General features: G+C 34.3%; 2 protein-coding genes across 4 annotated transcripts; one reads left to right on the top strand and one right to left on the bottom strand.

The window, feature by feature from the left end:
- The first annotated feature begins 6,799 nt into the window (after positions 1–6,799).
- LOC112022786 (aconitate hydratase 1) lies at positions 6,800–14,343 on the top strand. Of its 2 annotated transcripts, XM_024055413.2 has the most exons (20): positions 6,800–7,108; positions 7,409–7,513; positions 8,056–8,216; positions 8,313–8,405; positions 8,598–8,783; positions 8,943–9,104; positions 9,370–9,514; positions 9,630–9,772; positions 9,844–9,900; positions 9,989–10,068; positions 10,173–10,248; positions 11,066–11,251; positions 11,745–11,812; positions 11,901–12,019; positions 12,109–12,230; positions 12,309–12,407; positions 12,501–12,980; positions 13,429–13,527; positions 13,645–13,887; positions 14,030–14,343. In XM_024055413.2, exons 1-20 carry the CDS (start codon positions 7,105–7,107, stop codon positions 14,102–14,104), a joined length of 2,703 nt encoding a protein of 900 aa, XP_023911181.1. In that variant the 5' UTR covers positions 6,800–7,104; the 3' UTR covers positions 14,105–14,343. The 2 variants fall into 2 exon arrangements, with proteins under 2 accessions (XP_023911181.1, XP_065637463.1); XM_065781391.1 differs by lacking the exons at positions 6,800–7,108; positions 7,409–7,513 and adding an exon at positions 7,544–7,563.
- Positions 14,344–16,166: 1,823 nt separating this feature from the next.
- Positions 16,167–21,646, bottom strand: LOC112022801 (probable prolyl 4-hydroxylase 10). 2 transcript variants are annotated; one of them, XM_024055425.2, is made up of 8 exons: positions 21,222–21,646; positions 21,035–21,116; positions 19,659–19,756; positions 19,403–19,500; positions 18,887–19,016; positions 18,612–18,799; positions 18,287–18,375; positions 16,167–16,527 (listed from the first exon to the last, which is right to left on the bottom strand). In XM_024055425.2, exons 1-7 carry the CDS (start codon positions 21,419–21,421, stop codon positions 18,302–18,304), a joined length of 870 nt encoding a protein of 289 aa, XP_023911193.1. In that variant the 5' UTR covers positions 21,422–21,646; the 3' UTR covers positions 16,167–16,527; positions 18,287–18,301. The 2 variants fall into 2 exon arrangements, with proteins under 2 accessions (XP_023911193.1, XP_023911192.1); XM_024055424.2 differs by having other exon boundaries at positions 16,167–16,499; positions 21,222–21,645.
- Between the last annotated feature and the right edge of the window lie 698 nt (positions 21,647–22,344).

Below are 22,344 nucleotides of genomic sequence, written 5' to 3'. Positions count from 1 at the left end.
TCATAACACTCTGGCTCACCACCATCAGTCAATAGTAGATAATTTAAAGCGGGTGAATAACGCTGTGGAGGTCTAATGTTCCTAGAAGATCTGCGAACTTCAGCTACAGGTGTACTCTGATCTACCTGTGAATCTACATTCTTCTTATTTTCTTCACTCCTTTTCTGGACAGTACTTTCAGTCAATCCATCTAAGTTGACAAACTCAGATTTCTTTTGATCTATCTCTGCAATATCTGAGACTATAGTTGACCTATCCTTGTACATAACCTGTTCATTAAATATTACATTTCTACTTTTGATGATTTTCCTGTTTTGTTCATCCCAAAACCTATAGCCAAATTTCTCTTCACCATAGCCAATGAAAAAACATATTTTAGACTTAGCATCAAGTTTACTACGAGTATCAGAATCAATATGAACATAAGAAATACAACCAAAAACTTTTAAATGAGAAAACTTTACCTCTTTACCGCTCCAAACCTCCTCAGGAAGTTTGAACTCCATGGGAACTAATGGCCCTCGGTTTATCAAGTAAGCTGCAGTGCTAACAGCATCAGCCCAGAAAGTTTTTTGGTAGTCCAGTATGCAACCTCATATTCCTAGCACGCTCATTAAGAGTTCTGTTTATGCGCTCAGCCACACCATTCTGCTGTGGTGTCCTAGGAATGGTCCTTTCCATCCTAATTCCCTGTGCAGCACAATACTCACTGAACCCTCCATCTATGTTCTCTCTTCCATTATTAGACCTCAAACATTTTAGTTTTAAACTTGTTTCTGTCTCAACCATGGCCTTCTACTTCTTAAAAGTTTCAAATACATCAAATTTATTTTTCAGAAAATAAACCCATACCTTTCTGCTTGAGTCATCAATGAAAGTGATGTAGTACCTTGAACCTCCAAGGAATGCAACTGGAGAAGGCCCCCACAAATCAGTGTGCACTAACTCTAATTTTTCAGCCTTCGGTGTCCTACCAGTTTTCAAGAAGCTCACCTTTTTCTACTTTCCTAAGATGCAGCTTTCACACATGTCAAAATCAATAGACTTCAATTCTGGTAGTTTTCCTTTTGATAGCAACATCTTCATCCATTTCTCACTCATGTGACCAAGTCTGCGGTGCCATAGGCTTGTATCAGTACTTGCATCAGTAATTGCAATTGTGTCTCTTGGACTTGAAGTCATATATAGAATACCAGTCTTCTTTCCATGAGCCAATACCCTAGCTCCCTTTGTAACCTTCCAAGTACCACCAACAAATAATATTGCATGCCCTTCATAATCAAGTTGTCCAATAGAAATCAGATTCCTCCTCAGGTTAGGAATATGTCGAACCTTCTCCAGTAACCAAACAGACCCATTGGGCAACAATATCCAAACATCTCCTATACCTACAACATCCAAGGCTGAACCATCATCCAAATACACCTTACCAAAATCACCTACAACATAATTCTGTATGATTTCTCGGTGTGGAGTGGTATGAAATGAAGCTCCTGAGTCCAAAACCCAATCATCAAGTGGACTGTCTACTGCAAGAAGTAATGCATCCTATACCTCTTCTGTTACAGTATTAGCAGAATCATCTTCCTTCATCTTTTTAGGATTTTTGCATTAGTTCCTAAAGTGACCTGTTTTCCTACAATTCCAGCATTGTACTTGTTGGCCTAATCTAGATTTACTTCTGTTCCTATTAGAATTTCTGGATTTTGATCTACCCCGATTTGAATTTCTGTTATTACCTCTGCCTCTTGTCTTAAGGTTCAGGGCAGAACCAGATCCTGAGGTTTCATCTGCATCTCTTCTACGAATCTCCTCAACCAGAATTAAATCTCGAATATCATTATACTTGAGCTTTTCCTTTCTTGTAGAATTACTTATTGCCATCCTCATTGCCTCCCAACTGTTTGGTAAAGAAGCCAAGACGATCAGAGCACGAATCTCATCATCAAAATCAATTTCTACAAACGACAATTGATTTGTGATAGTGTTAAATTCGTTCAGATGTTGTGCTACTGATGCATTCTCTGCCATCTTCAAATTGAATAGTTTCTTCATCAGATGCACCTTGTTATTTGCTGATGGCTTTTCATACATACCAGACAAAGCCTTCATCAGATCTATTGTGGTCTTCTCCTTCACAACATTGTGTGCAACAGACCTAGACAGAGTTAACCTAATAACTCCCAGTACGTGTCTGTCAAGAAGAGCTCATTCATCAGCCTTCATAGCCTCAGGTTTTGTCCCCAAAAAAGGCAGATGCAATTTCCTCCCATAAAGATAATCTTCAATCTGCATCCTCCAATATGCGAAGTCTGTGCCATCAAACTTTTTTATTCCAGACGCCTTTCTTGCTTCCTCTGCCATTGCTCCCACTCAAACCTAACCCTAGGCTCTGATACCAGTTGTTGGAAATTCAACCTAAATTCCAACCTGTAAGAAACAAAAAAAAAAAAATAGAGAAAACACACGTCAAAGAAAAATAATCACATGCACAAGACAGTATTTAAGTGGTTCGGCAATTTGCCTACATTCACAGAGTTGCAGGGATTTCACTATTATCAAGAAAAAATATAAAGTGCGGCAACAGTGTTTTTCTCTCTCTCTAAAAACACAACAACAGTAGTAGTCACAAACCCTAATTATAAAAGCGGCTTTTATATCGTGCTTATAGGGTTACAATGAGCTACAAAACGGGCCAAAAATAAACTAGGCTCCACAAAGCCCAATAGTTTCTCATATTTAGTTTACTGTTTAAGTTGCAGTTGACTAAGAAAGACATTATTACTTGCTGAGACATTGTTCTTCAAAGTGGACCTAAAATTATCACGAAACTCTTTGATTTACCATTCTAGTTGCTGTAAATAACACCATTTTGGTAGAATTGTGATGGGACTAGCAAGGATGGAAGTATAGTATGAAAATAGAATTAGACACATGTCCATATCTCAGTGTGTCCAATTTCACTGGACACTTGACACAAACTCACCCGGTTAGATATTGTTCTTCAAAGCACTGAAAGCATACCATAAATTTTCACCAAAGTCTTTGATTTATCGTTAAAGCTGCTGCAAATAAAATAACACTATTTTGCTAGATTGAATAGGGACTAGGAAAGGAGGAAGTGTAGCATTAAGATAGAATCATAGAACACAGTTTGATTTGACAATGTCGTCCTCTTGGCCTAAATTTTATCTGAATCCTATTTATAAGATAGGGCGTGAGTTATAAGGATTGTCACAGTCACTGGCCTGAATTATCTTGTAGGGCCTCATATGCGGGCCTATGTTCTTTTCTTTTCTTTTCATTTTGGGTCAGCGGGCCATATACATTGGACAAAAATAGTATTAAGATAGAGTCTCATATTAATAATTAGAGAGCAGGTATTTAAATGTAATAAGATGGTATCACATCTCATCAACAAAAAAAATTGTATCACATCTAATGGCCCTAATAATAAGTTCAAAAGTGAGTTCTAGTTGTCAAAAGTCTTGTAGCTGAATTGGCACCTCTTCATGCACAAAGTGCTTGGGGGTTTAGGAGAGAAAGGGTTCGAACTGCGGGGTTAGCAGCATGTTGTAATTATTTCTCAAAAAAAAAAAGTGAGTTCTAGTTACTGGTAAAATTTCTTATGATTGAATAAAAAATCTAGGGTTCGATTACTGCCTATACAAAAAATCAATTGATGTCATGATTTAATAATAAAGAGAGCAATCATCAAAAGTTGTCATTTATTGTAGGGCCTTATATACGGGTCTATGTACATTTCCTTTTGTCTTAGGTTAGTGGGCCATATACATTAGACAAAAATGGTATTAGGATAGTCTTATATTAACAATTAGAGAGCAGGTGTCTAAATGGAAGAAGATTGTGTCACGTCTAATGGGCCATAATAATAATTTAAAAGTAGATTGTATCACATCTAATGGGCCATAATAAAAGAAGATTGTATCACATCTCATCAAAAAAGAAAAAAGATTGTATCACATCTAATGGGCCATAATAATAATTTAAAAGTAGATTTCAATTAACTCAACTAGTAAAGTCTTTGACAGATGAATAAGAGATTTGAGGTTCGATCTGATGATAAGAAGGGTAATTATCAAAAGCGGACGTCATGTGTTAAAACTTTATCAAATTAATAATAATAAGTTCTAACATTCCATTAAAATATAAAACAAAAAAAGTAAAAATAAAAATAAAATCAGATTTCCTAAGTTTTTTTTTTTATATTAATAATAATTATATTCAAGAAAGATGGGAGGGTTCAGAGCTATTTCTACTTTCATAACTTAAGGGCCATCCCAACTAAAATGAGCAACCAACTTAATGTATTCCTTGTAATACTTATTTCTATTCCCATGTAATAATCATTACAGTGTACCAAACGTGCCCTAAGTTTTTCATCGTTTTTTCCTTCTCAACAAATCCTATTGCAAGGTTTTATAATCTATATAAAACCTTATATAATTTATAATACAAAGTTAATTATAGTTATTCACCATAATAAATTATTAATGATCCTTTGTAATCTATATTCTAAACTTCAATTTAGCAACAAAAAAAAATTCTAAACTTCAAAATTCTATTATTAATATTATAATTTGAAATTAATTTGCAATATCTAACATACCGTTTAAATCAACGTCTAATCTTATGTTTTGGCTGGAATAAGAGGCAAAAAGAGGGGAAGAGTCTAAGCCACCATTCTCCTCCCTTTCTCTTTTGTCCTAATTAATAGATTAATGGTCTTCTCAAAAACAAAAAGAAAGAAAAAGAAAAAGAAAAAAAGATTATCACCATGATTCGAAATTTATATATTGATAATTTGGACATTGATTTAGACAATGATGGATAATTTGATAGTACAAATTTATATTGAATGAAGTTTTTTTTTTTTTTTTGAGAAGATGTTAATTGTAAGCTATTTATAAATTTTTGTGTATATTATAATTATCCTCACAATTTATAGTGAATAATTAGGTAGGTTGACCGTGAACCTCCATGTCCAATTCTTTTGTTAGGATCATAATAATAAACTCTTCACTAGTTTTCAACATGCACACACAAATGCACGCTCACACGCATGTGCACATGTGCTCGTGCGCACACACACACGCAACTCTCACTAGTCCTCACATTTTGGGTAATAAATATTGAAATTAAATTTCAAACATTATTAGTAATATTCATAGTTCATTCAAGTCAAAATTATAAAAAAAAAAAATTATTTTTAAATATGACATATAAAATTGAAATTAAAAAAATTTACAGTTGCATATCATATTTGAACAAAAAAATTGGGCCTAAAAGAACTATTATATTTGTTAAGTTATTATTTTTATTATATTCTAAATTTTTATGGGATATATTCTTATTTATTAGTATATTTACGTTGCCTTAATATAATTTTATAAGATGTTATAATAAATCAACTAATTGAGTATTTATTAGATTTTTATGCTCTTATTTTTTTTGTATTTTTAATTAAAAAATATAAAAATGAATGAATAAGATGATATTTAATATATTCTTTCATTCACGTACTTGACTGGGAAAAGACAAAATAACAAATGGTGTTTATTGTTTCATATTAATATAATTTAAAATAATTTTACTTTAATTTATATGAAATCTAATATGAATACATAAATATCTATTATATATGACAACAATATCTACTCATTTAATTATAAAAACTATCAAGAAAATTCAATCTCATAATAAAATTATGAAAATACATAAATAAATTAAAAATATTGATTATTTTTGGCAACTTTGAAAAGCATTTAGGTTCTTATTCATTTTTATTTTTTATATAAAACGACTTCATTACATACTAATTATTTTGTTACAAAATAACTCAAACTTATCCAAAGCCAATAAATTCTCCATACCACAAATGGTAGGTTGGCAAAAATAACATGATCGGTAGATTCAGTACGTTAAGAGGCACCAAATTTGGCCAATAAATTAACAAATTAGTTGGTTTCCTGAAGATGTGATTGTCAAGTTAAAAATAGCATGAACCCTGTGCTCTACATCCACGAGTTGCGTTTAGCTTGATTAGTGTTCAAAAAAAAAAAAAAAAAAATGAAATAGGTCTTTATCATCAAACCAAAATACCAATCAGTTTTCGGTAAAGACAGAGATTGAACCTCGAATCTCTTATTCAACTATCAAAGACTTTATCAATTGAACTAACTAAAACCCCCCATTAGAGACTTTAACACCAAGCTTAATTGTCAAAATGTTTTTGTATAAGTATAGTATATATAAAATTAAAAAAAAAAACATTTAACATATATTTTATACACTACTTTTCTTTTAGAGATAATTACAACATGCTCTCCTCTAGACCTCTAAACACTTTATACATGAGATGTGCCAATTCAGATACAAGACTTTGACATATTTTATACACTATAATTATAAAAGGGAAATACTAAAAAGTGCATTTAGGACACTAGTTAAGAATCTATTTAAAGAAAGTTTTTGTGAGAAATGAAAAAAAAAAAAATATTTTGACAACTTTTTTCATTTTTCATAAAAGTAATATCAAAACTTTCCTAAAATAAATTATTAACAGAACCCTCGTTAGTATTACCTATTATAAAAATATAATAAAAAATACAAACATACAGTGTATATAGTATGATTTGGAGATTGAAAAGGGTCACATGGCGCTAAAAGAATATGCAGCTAAAAAAAAGTGTTCGATACGAGCGTAATAAGTGGTAGGTAGGGTTTCAAAGCGTCAAGTGAAAGAAGGAATATGCGAAAGGTCCAAAAGGAAAAAGGCAAAATCTCATGAACCCAAAAAAGATACTCACCTCACCCTAACATTTTTTCCCTTCAACAACTGCAACAACATTATTTCAGCATAGCCTCACCCTTATCTCACACTCTCTGAGCAAATAACAACAACATTTCAGAGTTCAGAGAAGTTCAGATTTCTAACTCACTCACAAATCACTATATATATATATTAGGACAAACAAAACCGTCTCAACGTCAAGCTCTACTCTCTCTCTCTAGAACCTTCTTTCTCTAGATCTCTCTCTCTCTCTCTCTCTCTGAGTGAAACTCGAAGATCCAATCGTCACCATGGGTAATCTTTTCGTATCCTTCACTTCGATCTTTTTCTCAAATTCTTATTAGTTTAAATCTAATGGAAAGGTTCAGATTGTTTTCAATTCGTATTTGATTTTAATTTCGAATCGCAAAAGTTTCTTTCGGATTTTTTTTGTTTTGTTTTTTATTTATATGTAATGGAAAAGGTTTGGATTAATTTCATTTTGAATCGCAGAAGTTTCTTTCGGATTTTTTTTGTTTGTTTTTTGTTTTTGAATCTGATGTGGTTTTGATTTGCGAGTTTGATTTGTTTGGTTGTTGATGGTGATGATCGCAGCTAGTGAGAATCCATTCAAGAGCATATTGAAGACGCTCGAGAAGCCAGGCGGTGGTGAATTCGGCAAGTACTACAGCTTGACCGCTCTCAATGATCCGAGGATCGGTTAGTAGTATTTCCGTTTGGTTACTGAGAGAATTGCTAGGAAAATCAATGTAAGATCTTATGGTTTATGGTACTCTTAGGCTAATTGATCCGTTGGACTGGTAGTAGTAGCGTTTTGTTTTTGTTTTTGTAGCTCTCAGTAATGATTTAATTTAAATTTCTTTACGTTAGGTTAATTAATTAATACGTTAGGTATAGTAGATCAATTACAAATGATTATACATATTATAATATGAATGTATTGGATTTTATTATTTTAGTAATGATATAATAATCCTGCTCAAAATGTTGTGATCAATATGAGAGTTTAGATGGAAATGTTAAGAACTATTTTGTAATTATACTAATATTTATTGTAAACGGCATTAGCCGACCCCAAAAAATTTGATATTAATGCCTAGTTAAACTGATATTTATTGTAATTGGCGTTAAGTGATTTTTAATTAAAACTATTAATTGATTTATTTTTTCCGTGGAATGGTGTTGCCTGTTTGGTGTAGATTTTTAGACTTTTGATGATTCGATTGATGTTTGTGTTGCAGATAAACTTCCTTACTCTATTAAGATACTTCTCGAATCGGCAATTCGTAATTGCGATGAGTTTCAGGTTAAGAGTAAGGATGTTGAGAAGATTATTGATTGGGAGAACTCTGCTCCCAAACAGGTTGAAATCCCATTCAAGCCTGCTAGAGTGCTTTTGCAGGTGAGCTATGAGTAGTGATTTGATCTTGTTTTATGAGATATTGGGGAATGTTGTCTATGAAAGGTTGACATCATTGTGATGTATATCTGTGCTCAGGATTTCACTGGGGTACCTGCTGTTGTTGATCTTGCTTGCATGCGAGATGCTATGAACAGGCTTGGTGGTGATTCTAATAAAATTAACCCTTTGGTGAGTTACCCATGGATTGACTCAGATTGGCATATCTAGTTCTCTATTTGTTTAAAGCTTCCGTTTTATTTATTTTTTCCTTTGGTTTTGTGTTTATGGGAAAATGCCAATCAATACAAGGCTATATAGATTGATTTGGTGTAGTGGTGAACATGTTTTAGAGATGGTAATATAAACATTTTGTAAATGCAGGTTCCTGTAGATCTCGTCATTGATCACTCGGTTCAGGTTGATGTGGCAAAATCAGAAAATGCGGTGCAAAAAAATATGGAATTTGAATTCCAGCGAAACAATGAGAGATTTGGTTTTCTCAAATGGGGTTCAAATGCATTTCATAACATGCTCGTTGTTCCTCCTGGATCAGGGATAGTTCACCAGGTAATTGCATCATTTGAGGAGTGCACTTGGTACTGCTTTGCTATAGATGCATCTTGTTATGATATGTGGTCTGTTAGGTTTGTGAAGATCAATTTCTGGTATCTTTCTGCAATTCCTGTAATCTTGCAGTGACTTTGAGGTTTGTGATGTTGATTACAGGTCAATCTTGAATACCTTGGCAGAGTCGTCTTCAACACAGATGGCATGCTTTACCCTGATAGTGTTGTTGGAACAGATTCACACACAACTATGATAGATGGATTGGGTGTTGCTGGATGGGGAGTTGGCGGGATAGAAGCAGAAGCTACTATGCTTGGCCAGGTAAAAAAGAGTTTGACAAGTAATTCTGTATGACTGTATCTCGTTATTGGAGCTGGAAAATGGAATGTTTCTTTGTTTGAATGTTTAAATAACACAAATTTGTTACTTTCTGCAATATTCTTGTAGATATCAACTCTTTTGTTGCCTATATTGAAATAATTCATGAACACAAACACATATATTTGCAAATGCTCCTCGAGTTTTGTCTAATTGCACTTCTTTCTTCAGTGCAAATATTATTTTTATAGTTTTCATTTTTATGCAGCCCATGAGCATGGTCCTGCCTGGTGTGGTGGGGTTTAAATTATTAGGAAAACTGAGAGAAGGTGTGACGGCAACCGACTTGGTTTTGACAGTAACTCAAATGCTTAGGAAGCATGGAGTTGTTGGCAAGTTTGTGGAGTTCTATGGTAAACCCATTAAATTAATTATGTTCAAGTTCTATTTTAGCAATTTTGGTGGTCATTATTGTCTGTTTTGCCAATCTATCTAACAGTAGATGTTGGCCTTTACTCCCTTATGCAGGGCAAGGCATGAGTGAATTGTCACTAGCAGACCGTGCCACTATTGCCAATATGTCTCCTGAGTATGGTGCAACCATGGGCTTCTTTCCTGTGGATCATGTTACTCTGCAATATCTGAAATTGACTGGCAGAAGTGATGACACTGTAAGACATCATTGAATCATTTTATTGTTATTTCCTTTTCGACATAAATTAACTTGTAAATTCTCATGCAGATTGCTACGATTGAATCCTATTTACGGGCTAATAAGATGTTTGTGGACTATAGCGAGGTATGCATACAACTTATATTAGACACAACATTCCTGCAGTGTATACAATAACATGGGTTCTGACTATAAATCTGCTGCCTGAACTCAGCCCCAAGTTGAGAGAGTTTACTCCTCTTATCTAGTGCTTAATCTTGAAGATGTTGACCCTTGTATATCTGGTCCAAAGAGGTACATTTTACAAAATATTTTTTAACTTCCAGTCACACACTTAATATGAACTGTACTATTTTCAATCTTCCATGATTTGCCACTCAAAATCAGATTCTTTGCAGGCCGCATGATCGAGTTCCTCTAAAAGAAATGAAAGCGGACTGGCAAGGATGCTTAGATAATAGAGTTGGTTTCAAGGTAGGACCTATTTCAAACTTTTAGAAAATCGTGGTTAATTGTCAGGGTCATTAAGCTGCCAAGTGCGTAGTTGTGTGGGACTACTCAAGTGTATTCCAGAATTTTGTTCTGCCACTGCCAAACATTGCATGAGAAAAAAAAAAACTATAAATATTGGAGAAAAATATCATTCTACATTGAGTGTTAAGAAATACTATATTATGTCCATAGCTTCAAAATTGAAAAGAACATAAGTAAATGTATCCTCTTTTCTAAGATTATGTTAAGGATAGGAAGTATATAAAACAAATACTTGAGAAAGATCATAAATGTCTCAGTCCAATAGTAACACGAAGATGAATATAATCAGTATATTTATAATAATAACAATCTACTAATGGGGTGGTTCCAGGATGTCACTTCCATATTAGGCCCAGTCCACATGGAATTCTCAGTTTTACCTAAAAATGGTTAGCAATGTTTTTTTATTTTTAGACTTGCTGCAGAAGAAGTGGCATATTGTGAATCTATAAAGGAGAAGCATCAGAGCTTGATGCATTCACCTTCCCCTAATAATGTGATTCATATCTGTTTTTCAATTTCTGGGGACAATCCATTACTTTGTTGTCAATGATTTCTTTCCTTCTTGTACTTTTGGCTTTGTGCTAGCATCTGCATGTTTCCTTTATTATTTTCTGTCTGGTGAATTGGGTATTTATACATGCACATAGTGTGTTACCATGGGACTGTTACTTAATGACTGCTGTTAATTAATATAACAGTTACCACTGCCTCCCTCTTCTCTTTGTGCTTACTTTTCTTGCATGATATATAACAGGGTTTTGCTGTACCGAAGGAATCTCAAAAGAAAGTTGCAGAGTTCACATTTCATGGGACCCCAGCACAGCTTAGGCATGGGGATGTTGTTATTGCTGCTATCACTAGTTGCACAAATACTTCTAATCCTAGTGTAATGCTTGGAGCTGCACTGGTTGCGAAGAAAGCCTGTGAACTTGGATTGGAGGTTAGATGTCTCTACCTTTTTGTGCCTCTTCATATTCCCCTACAGTAGTTGTCCTTATGGGTAATAAGAAAAGAAAGTATGCAAGATTCAATAAGAAGATATGTCTGAAGAGATACTCAGTTAATAAATTTTGTGTTAGATGAACTGCATTAGCAAGCACTCAGTGTGGGATAGCATGAGATATGCTAAAAGACTCCATATGTCTATTTGGAATACCATGTGACTGATGATGTTGGTTGGATATTTTTTTTGTCTGCTTTGTTGTTCAATCACGTGAAGTTTTGCATTTAAGATTTTTCTTTTCCTTTTTTGATAATTTATAGAAGTTTTATAAGTAATAAAAGTACTTCATGTTCACGATAATGAACAAAAGGTACTAGAAACAATTACAAGTAAATCAAAAGAAATTGTTGAAGGCAAAGCAATGAGTATTTGAGTGTGCATTTTATATCAATTGTTTTGCACTTACATATGGTGATATATCTTTTATCAGGTGAAGCCATGGATTAAGACAAGTCTTGCTCCAGGTTCTGGTGTTGTAACCAAATACTTGCTAAAGAGGTACTGTTTAGGTGATTTAAAATTCCATTTTCAGAATACGCTCACGCACATCCATATGCATAATTCCTGAGTCATATTGTGTCTGCAGTGACTTGCAGAAGTATTTAAATCAGCTAGGGTTTCATATAGTTGGGTATGGTTGCACAACATGCATTGGAAATTCAGGAGATCTTGATGAAGCTGTGGCATCAGCAATTACTGAAAATGGTATATATTTTGTTGTGCTTAGAGCTTGTTTGGATGCCATCCATAAGAGTTTTTCAAGGTTAAGTTGTTGATCTTGTGCATAATTCCAGATATTGTAGCGGCAGCTGTATTGTCTGGAAATAGGAATTTTGAGGGTCGTGTGCATCCTTTAACAAGGGCTAATTATCTTGGTTCTCCTCCACTTGTGGTTGCATATGCTCTTGCTGGGACGGTATGTTGCTTGTATCTTTGCGTATCTTTGCAAACATGTGCACTTGAGAGTATCTCTCATTTGGGGACAATGGTGCAGGTAAATATTGATTTTGAAACAGAACCAATCGGGTTGGGGAAAGATGGAAAGAAGATATTTTTCAGGGACATTTGGCCATCCAATGAAGAAGTAGCAAATGTGAGTTGTTCAACCTGCTTAAGTATGACTTTTACATCCAGATTTAAAGATCATTAGCATTCTTATTTTTCTTCTTTCAAATCCTTTCTTCAGGCTGTACAATCGAGTGTGCTGCCTGATATGTTTAGAGCTACATATGAGGCAATCACAAAGGGAAATCCCATGTGGAATCAATTATCAGTACCTTCTGGCACTCTCTATGCCTGGGACCCAAAATCAACTTACATACACGAGCCACCATACTTTGCAGATATGAGTATGTCTCCTCCAGGCCCTCATGGAGTAAAGAATGCTTACTGCTTGCTCAACTTTGGCGATAGCATTACGACTGACCACATCTCACCAGCTGGTAGCATCCACAGAGACAGTCCAGCAGCCAGATACCTTCTGGAACGCGGGGTTGATAGGAGAGATTTCAACTCTTATGGAAGTCGCCGTGGTAATGATGAGGTGATGGCAAGGGGCACTTTTGCCAATATTCGCATTGTCAATAAACTATTGAAAGGAGAAGTTGGACCAAAAACCATTCATATTCCAACTGGCGAGAAACTCTCTGTATTTGATGCTGCTATGGTAATTTCCTCTAAGCTCACCTTTTACATATGGTTGTTAATAAATGATATTTAGCCTCTGATTCATGAACAGAAATATTGAAAGGAACAGATGGTAATGAAATGTTTAAAATTATTAATTATTGCCCTATGTATGCTCCAACATTGGTGCCATCCAAACTAACTTAAATTTTCATGTAGGATTATAAGTCATTTAGTTGTGATACATGGGTTTGTCACTGAATCCTAGGTTAACCAGTGATGTTTATTAAGGAATTTCATTCATTGTATGGTTGTCCATGTGCTGGATACTCTTTAACACCCTGTTGAGTTTTGTAAATCTGCCTAGAAACTGTTTTAATTTAATTCTTTTGATTGCTGCCCTAGTTTTTTCCTTATTACTTTATGAAGCACTCCTGTAAGAATTCATAAACATGTGCATTGGTTTTTTAAATTCTTTTTATTTACAGAAGTACAAGAGTGAAGGGAATGATACGATAATTCTGGCTGGTGCTGAGTATGGGAGTGGAAGTTCTCGTGATTGGGCTGCCAAGGGACCAATGCTACTGGTACACCTTATATAGTATTTCATTTCATGCAATTTCCATTTTGTTTACAGGCTGAAAATAAATTTTTCAGTTTGTTTCGGCTTTAATATGATGGCTTTAAATGATAATTGTCCCCAGGGAGTGAAAGCAGTGATAGCAAAGAGCTTTGAGCGTATTCATCGCAGTAATTTGGTGGGCATGGGTGTCATTCCACTATGTTTTAAGGCTGGGGAGGATGCCGACACTCTTGGGTTGACTGGCCAGGAACAATATACCATCGATCTTCCAAGCAGTGTGAATGAAATTAGACCAGGTCAAGACGTCACAGTGGTGACTGACAATGGCAAATCATTCACGTGTACATTAAGATTTGATACTGAGGTAATAGATTAGACCACCCTTTTCTCATTTTTTATCTGTCTTATCACAGATGAAAGTTCTGGTTTCTTAAAATTTTCCATTCAAACATAATGGTTTTTTAAGGGGGGTTGAATAACATAAAGTTTCGGTTACTTCCGTGCAGGTGGAACTGGCATATTTCGATCATGGAGGGATTTTACAATATGTCATCCGAAACTTGATCAATGCAAAGCATTGAATTAGCCACGCGAATCAGCAAGCCATGTTGATGGCTTTGTGCCTGCCTCTAATTTTTGGCCATCCAAATAATCCATATGGGCTGGGAAACACACGGAACGTTGTTTCGAATTTGGAGCATCCTAAGCTAATTTTATGAATAAAATGTAAGGAACTGGTGGAAATATCCTAGTGTTTGACATGAATGGATCATTTACAATACGAAATTCCCAATAGTATTTGATTCAGTGTTCATCATCATGATCTCCCCATTTATTTACTGTTGAAGTTTGATTACAGGTAAAAAAGGCTCGAAATGCCAATTTACTAAGTGTCTTGAATTAATTGGGATCATCACAGCAACCCAAGGAAAAGCATATGTCTGCAAATTAAATGACCTTTTATAAGCTTGTATTGCTATGCAAGTCCTAGCTAATTTTGATAGTTAGAGCATTCACAATGGGATATGGATATGCCAAATGTCCACAAAATTTAGCATTGAGCACCATTTTGTCTCAACAGTTGGAAGGCCAAATGGGAAGAATTGTATAAAAATTTACAATGTTACTGTAGTACCATCCTAAATGTAGGATGGTACTGTAGCACTATAGTATCAGTTTTTTAATAACTTTTATTCTCTCTCTCTCTCTCTCTCTCTCTCTTCTCTTTAACAGTTTGAGATGGTCTCCCTCTTTCTTCATCTCTCTTTTCTCATCTACCCTCTCTCACTCTCTGACTCGCTGTTGGCCGAAGTATGGTCTGAGATCGGCATGATAGTCTTTAGGTGGATCGGTGTGAGATCGGCGTGAGATCACCTGTGTCTTCTTTGGGTATTTTCTGGGTATTTTTATGGTTTCTGGCGGTGGAGATTGGCAATTGGTTTGGGTTTCTAACGGTAGAGATTGGCAAGTTGTGTGGGTTCCTAGCGGTGGTGGGTTTGTGATTGATGTGGGCGTGGGTCAGGTGATGCAGCGGTGACAAGGGTAGGGGATTGTGGTGGCATGGGCCAAGTTAGAGCCAAGTTGTCATTTCTTTGAGATGTTGCAAATATGTATATCCTCTCTGATGTTGGATGTAACGCAATATTATCAGTCCTCAATATTATCAGTCCTCTGTGCAGTTGAACCCATACGGTCATTCAGGTGGGTGGTGTGATTGAGATCAAAGAGAAATAGAGAGGATTAAGAGAAATAGAGAAATAGTTTCTTTGAGAATTATTTTTATTTTATTTTATATTATTTTAATGTGTAGTATGGTAAAATAAAAATTGAGATGATGAGTGTATTGTAAAATGATATTGTATAATTGATAAAATAGCTTTTTGAGATGGTAAAATATGATAAGATGGAATTTCCGGTTAGAGATGCTCTTAGAATCATATAAGAATCTAACGTAAGATTTTCCATTATGGCATAAAAAAAATTTAAAAAAAAAAAAAAATGAGGAAGGAGGCTCATCAAGCTTCGTGAATCAAATCCGGGCTGGCCAACCTAGTACGTTGCTTGCATTGATTAGAGGCATCTTGCAGTTTAGAATTTTACCCCACCCAAACCTGATTTGATTATTTCCCATTGCCAAACCTCATTCATTTATGACATAAAGTGCCTTGCAAAGGATAATGTATCTATGGATCGCCCCACGTTTTGATTTTGTAAACCCGATACGTCTATGGAACCCATACGTTGTGAGGGGGCGTTTCATATGCTCTCTATCTCCTAAGATAAATATTCCTTGAAAAGACATTGATGCATGCAGCATCATCTTTCAAAACATTCTCATTGTACCTAGAAACAAGGTGCATATCTCCATTATAAAATCAATCCTCTAAAGACACAGTAGACACGTTTTTAAACAGTTATCACGCAACCATCATTGCTGGGCACCGGTCAAGTCACGGTAGTCCTTTTTTTCTTTTTCTTTTTTTTTGAAATAAAGTCATGGTAGTCCTATCAGGGCACTAATTCCAATAGTAAATGGGCAGTCGGCGTAACAAACTGACATACATGTACCAAAGAAATATAAAAAGAAAACACATTATATATATATATATATTCACAAACAGAAATAAATGTACCAAAGAAATATAAAAGAAAGCAGATTATCTTCATTGATTGTAATATTCTGTTTCACAAAGGGCACGTTTCTTATCAACAAATGTACTAAACCTATTGATGATTTAAACACCCCATAAACATTTTAATTTTTTTATTATATCGGTGGTCATAAGAATCTAAAGGGCTCACAAGCAAAAAATGCAAGTTAGCAAAAAGTGGAACTACATCAAAATTATGGCAAATTTATAGCATGAAGGCATCGAGCTGGTATACAAGGTTACATACGAGACTTTTAAGCCCAATAGCGCTGGAGCTCTGACTGAGAGATAAAAGTACAATAATGAGATGAGAACTCATTTAAACCTGCCCAAGAAACAAGCATTAAGGACACCTGAAAGGTTTTCAATTGAGGATAAATATTATTATAATCTAAACCGACCAAGCAATTTCTAATTCAAGAACATATCACAAAAAAAATGTAAAAAGATAAGAAATCAATTAAAAAAGGGATTTGGTTTTTTTTCAACTAATAGATTCATTTATCAAGATTGCAGCTTCTCACATTAAGCAGCCAGAACTTACCTATATAACCAGGCTTTTTAGCTTTTCTTTCTTATTTATTTGTTTTTAGTTAAACAAGACATCAATCCAGTGGTCTCCAGCATCAAAATTACAAGAAATTTTTTAAAATAATATCAGATGCAATGCAAGGCTCAAAAAATTTTCCAGTGCCCCAGATTAAAAATCCTTCATTTGCTTCAAAAAAGGCCTAAGATAAACTGCTGATCAGGCCCTTTAGTGTATGACTAGCGGGCTTGTAGAGGAACTAAAACTACAAAAGAAGAAGAAGCTTCAAAAAAACAAATTGTATGCTCAAAACTTTGTGTGTTCAGATAATCTTTGGATAGTTGGGGGGGTGGGTGGGGGGGGGGGGCGGTTTGGGGGCGGAGATTTGAACCTTGGATGTTTTCATTTGAAACACCAAGAGGTGCCAACCAATTGAGCTACGAGAATCCTGGCATGTGTTCAGATATTCAGAGCTGACAAATATTTATCTTCTGCAGCCTGTGGTGCACAAAACTAGTTCTTTTTTTTTCTTTTCTTTTTTTGGTTAAGTAAAACTAGTACAAATATTGATAGATTGTTGACTGCATATCCAGGCTAGTAGCAAATGAAATGCAAATATAAACTAACTACAAATAGAGCCCACAAAATCAATCAGCATGAAAGCTAGCATGATGGTCTAAAATCATCAAGCTTTAATATAAATATTTAGAAGAGCATACAGACCATATCAATATTTGTTCCTGTTGTTTCAGTTGCGGCTTTACTAATAACAGTAGGAGTTTAAACTTAAAATCTAGAGTTTGTTAGTTATTCAAACACAACTTTTCCTATCAAATATTTTTTTTTGATAAGTAACTTTTCCTATCAAATATTGAAAAATTCTTCTGGTCTCAATTTCAAGTCCAACCAAAAAGCTAAAACCTATGCATGTCATTTGCAAGATATTCATTTTAAATAACTGTTTGTGGAATTTACATTTGTAAAACACTAGCCATCATCAAGGATGTTAGATTACATGATTAAATTCACAATTTCCTAACCTGAACCTTCTGGGAAAATCAATTATTTATCTCGGCATTAAAGCAGGAGGTCACATCGTTCAAGCCCGGTCTCCACCTTACCTCCCATTTAAAAAATTCTCATGTGTTGGGCCTCGCTTAATAAGGACAGTTTAGGCCCACTCGTTAAAGGAGAGTGTAAGATTAAATGAATAAATTCATCATTTCCTAATAGCTTATGCTTTTGGGACAATTAGAAATTTATCGAAGGACCTAACCATTTATAACACCAGCTTATCATTCTCAAGTTTTATGTTTCACTTTTAATTTCAGGAAGAAAATGGTGTAAATTGTAGGTAAACAAGATAACAGAATATCCTGACAGATGCTTGTCAACAGCGTATCAGCTTCACTTTATGTCAATATCTCTACATGTATGCAACAATCAATATCTTGATGTTTGTAAATAAACACATCTTGTGTATCAACTCATATTTATTTCTATTTCTAATTACCACTAAATTGCTAATTAAAAATGAGATACTAAAGATTTCTTAATTATCTATTCTGGGAATACACAATTACCTTTAACACAGATGCTCAAATCTTGTACTCATTTACTCGCACCCATTTTGTAGCTGACCACTTGTTCCCCTTGATCACAGGGCAACCACCTGAACAAAACAGAAAAATAGAACTCATCATTAATAATTGAATGACGACTCAGCATATTGTGAATAATTAACTAATAAAATGATAATTAGGATGTGCCTCATAAAATGCAGTAGTACACACACAAGGGAAATGCCACTCCTTCAAAATATGAAGGCATATTGGCCTGGAAATGACTGAAAAGTGAAAAACTGAACTAGGTGCTTCAGCATCCGAATGATTAACAATGATAACTAACCGTGCAAACTTGATGGATCTAGAGTAGCATCGGGCTTCATGCTCCAGAAAAGCAAAGCATCACCCATCTTTGGTTTAACAGAAAGTCCTTCTTTTCCACAATCAGATAGCTCATTCCACCAAGGCACTGCGCTAATATTCCCCTTGGCCGAAGGAAACACAGTCTCACCCCCTTCTTCAACATCTGAGCTGTACCATTATGAAAGAAGATACTTTATTGAAAGAAAATACTTGGGCCTCCAAAAATTTACAAGGCAGAAATTTTATGTTACTTACAGATACATAAGTACTGTAGCCATACGCTGACCCCCGTTTTTAGTGTTGAACTCATCAAGGAAGTAGTCAAAGTGAGGCTCATATTTTTGTCCAACTTCGTAGTGGAGCACTTGAACTCCTTCCCCGTGATCTGTTTATGATCAGCTTAATTATATAAGACAGATAATTGATAAAAATCAAAAGCCACACTTTTTTCCCTTCCTGTTCCCTCATTCTTCCATAGACCATATTGAGGATAAAGATTCATTTCCATCTTTGTCGTTTTCAAATAGAAATATATATTCTTTAAAAAGAAAATTAACTATTCCCAAATTCCTTCCCATCAAGAGAAAATGGTGTGTCTAAGAGAGAAACATGAGAAAAAATTAAAATTTGAGGATTTGACAGTAAACCATAATGAAAGAAGATAAGAGTGAGACAAGGAAAATTCATTCTGAATTTAAACAAAGATGAAAAAGAAACTTCCATTTTGATCAACAAAAACATAAAGAAACATTGGAGGTTCAAACCACATACCCATAGGTAAAAAGGTGAAATCAGCAATCTTTTTCTCAATGTTCCTAATAATCTTATCACGTCCTCTTGCCAGAAATGTTCCAGAGCTTGTACGAACCCTGAATTTAAACAAAATATTACACATATGATGCTAATTTTAAAATAAAAAATAAAATAATAATAATAAAGGCAAAGGAATGAAGATTAAATAAGGAAAACTTCCATCTTCAAGATTAAGCATAGATGGCATGAGAGAAGAATGGTTAGGATTGCAGACCTGCTATCTTTACTCTTTCCAGTTGCACTATCCACAACTGTTGACTTTTGCATGTTAGGCTTCGCAAGACTGATTAGATATTCACATTCCTCCTGGGTCTGCCCAAATTAGTTAACCATATTCAGCATTTGGTAAAATTTATATCACACATATCAAGGCCCAATCAAAATCAAACTCATCTAACAAAAATGCATATCAGATGTATCCTATGACCCCGTCCAACATAATAAGCTCAGACTCTAACAATAACTTGTTTTCCATTTTTTATATTAATCAAATCATGAGATTGCATGACTTGAACTACCCTTCTCTCTAAATTGTTGACACCCAAGGACCCCAAAAATTCAAGTGTACTTGTAGAACGAGTACTATTCTTGTACATTAAATTTGTATGTATGCAATAGGCTTTCCTTCTTACTGGATGTATTGGGATGTGACTTTCACCTTTGCTTGTACTGAATTTCACATGTTCTTCCAATAATTCACATATAAATCTGAAAAATTGAAGTCTTAAAAACCCATTTTCAGTTGGGGCACAAAACTTTGGAACAGTTTTTTTTTTCTTTTTTTCTTCTTTTGGATAAGTAATGAAAAATAGTGTCACCTAAGTATACAGGAAGTATACATCAAGGGCAAAGTACAATCAAGTGCAAAAATTACAAGAGTCCATTAAATCATGAACTGAAAAAAATAATAATAATAATAAAAGAACGATATCCTAACACCGCATCCCAATCCAAAAGAGTCTTAAAGAAGAAAAGTATAAAAATCTGGAGCTGTTTTTTTTTTCTCCAGAATCCTCAAAGGTCTGGTTATTTCTCTCCCGCCAAATGCACCACATCAAACAATGTGGGACAGCGATCCAAATAGTACAGTTTCTCAGTTTCTATACATTAGGTTCCTCAATTAAATTCACCCATGTGGTTGTATTGCCATTGCCAATAGGTCATATGGTTGAATTTAATTGTCATTAAGAGAAGATAACATGGTTTATATTTCTTATTGGTCAATACAACAAATAGCATACAACACCTATAGATCTGTAGCTAAGTTTGACCTTTTTAGTTGCAGTTTTTTACCGCATTTCTAGCAAATATTTTTCTTCTTCCTTGATATATAATGCAGATAACGCCATCGAACACAGAATAATTGAATCAATTTCCCCAATCAAACAGAAATTACACTACATGAACATGAACATTTTGGAGATTCAAATTCAATTCACATGAAAGATGCATATCTTAGTTGTTATAATCAAGATAAACAATGCAACATTAATATAAACAAAATTAATCAACATTAACAGCTTAATCTTATCTTTATTTATTCACACACAATTCAATTACACCAAAAATAAAATAAAATAAAAAGCTCACCAAGAAATTGTGGTAAACAAAAGCTCTAGGCTCCCAAGAGATCACTTCAACCCACTGCTCTGGTCTCCCTTCCTCTACAACACTGAGAAAAATGACACAAACAAATCGCAATAATTACCGAATTGCCATTCCATTCCAATTCAATTCAATTCAACCAAATAAATCAAAATTCAGAAAATAAGCTTACTCGTGGACGGTGTTGTGTACAATGGAGCTGAGATCGTTGGCCTTAGGCGAATCGGAAGCGCTTGGAATCGAGAGGATCCCTAGGGCAAGGAGAATGAGAATGACGAAGGTACACATGATGAGCATGGTAAACATCACCGTCGACGATGACGACGACGGCGGTTTCCGTCCCGGTAGCCGCGAGTACCTCGGCTTCGCCATTTTTTGGTTTAAGCTTTTGGAGCTCCGAATCGAATCGAAGCGAAGCGAATCGAAACCCTAGAGATCGGTTTCTTAGATCTGAAAGAAGATAACGAAGAAATTGAGAGTTCTGCAATTTCTACTCCTACGCAAGGCGCCTTTAAATTTAACTGCAAAAAGTCTTTGAGAGAGAGAGACAAAAAGAGAGAGAAATGAGATGGTCTGTTAATTAATGTTACTGTCTTATTGGTACTGCTTGCATTTAAAGTTTTAAACTATGAGTATTTCCTTTAATTTCTATTTTTGTTCTTCTTTTCTTCTTTCTTTTTTTTTTGTTTTGTTTTTTTTTTTTTCATTACAAGACAACACCTTTTCATATATTTGTGTGAGTAATGTCATAAATATTACCTATTTTATTATGTAATTATTATAAATTGATTTGTTATCAGTTAAAAAAAATGATTTAAACATTTATTTATTATCTTAGATTTATTACACAATTATTACAAATTGAATTGTTACTAATTAAAAAAAATTACTTATCATTTTTGGTTTGTAAGTTTTTGTAATAAAATTGATAGTAGTTTTATTTTATTTTTATTTTTTTCACAACATTTTATGCTAATAAGTTATGATGATTTAAGATCACTTTTTAATACAAAATTTTCACACATCAATTATAACTTATTTACTCAACAAGTTATGAAATTGTGTGTCAATAAGGGTGAGTGTATATCCTTAAAGTTTCTCTTTTAAATTACTACTTTATATTAGGAGAAATTATTATTTACACTGAGAGAACTGCTGCTGTGGTCCTCCCTGATCAATGAAATGATGTTATCTATGCAAATGTATGTGAGTTTCATAATCAGTATAAGGAATAAAAAATAAAAATTATTAGATGATGTCACATTTTCATAAATAACAACATTTTATTGGTTGAA

Source organism: Quercus suber, unplaced genomic scaffold (genome assembly GCF_002906115.3).
Source record: "Quercus suber isolate HL8 unplaced genomic scaffold, Cork oak 2.0 scaffold_265, whole genome shotgun sequence".
NCBI lineage: Eukaryota > Viridiplantae > Streptophyta > Magnoliopsida > Fagales > Fagaceae > Quercus > Quercus suber.
Note: the sequence above shows the minus strand (reverse complement) of the source record. Positions and strands in the feature narration are given on the sequence as shown.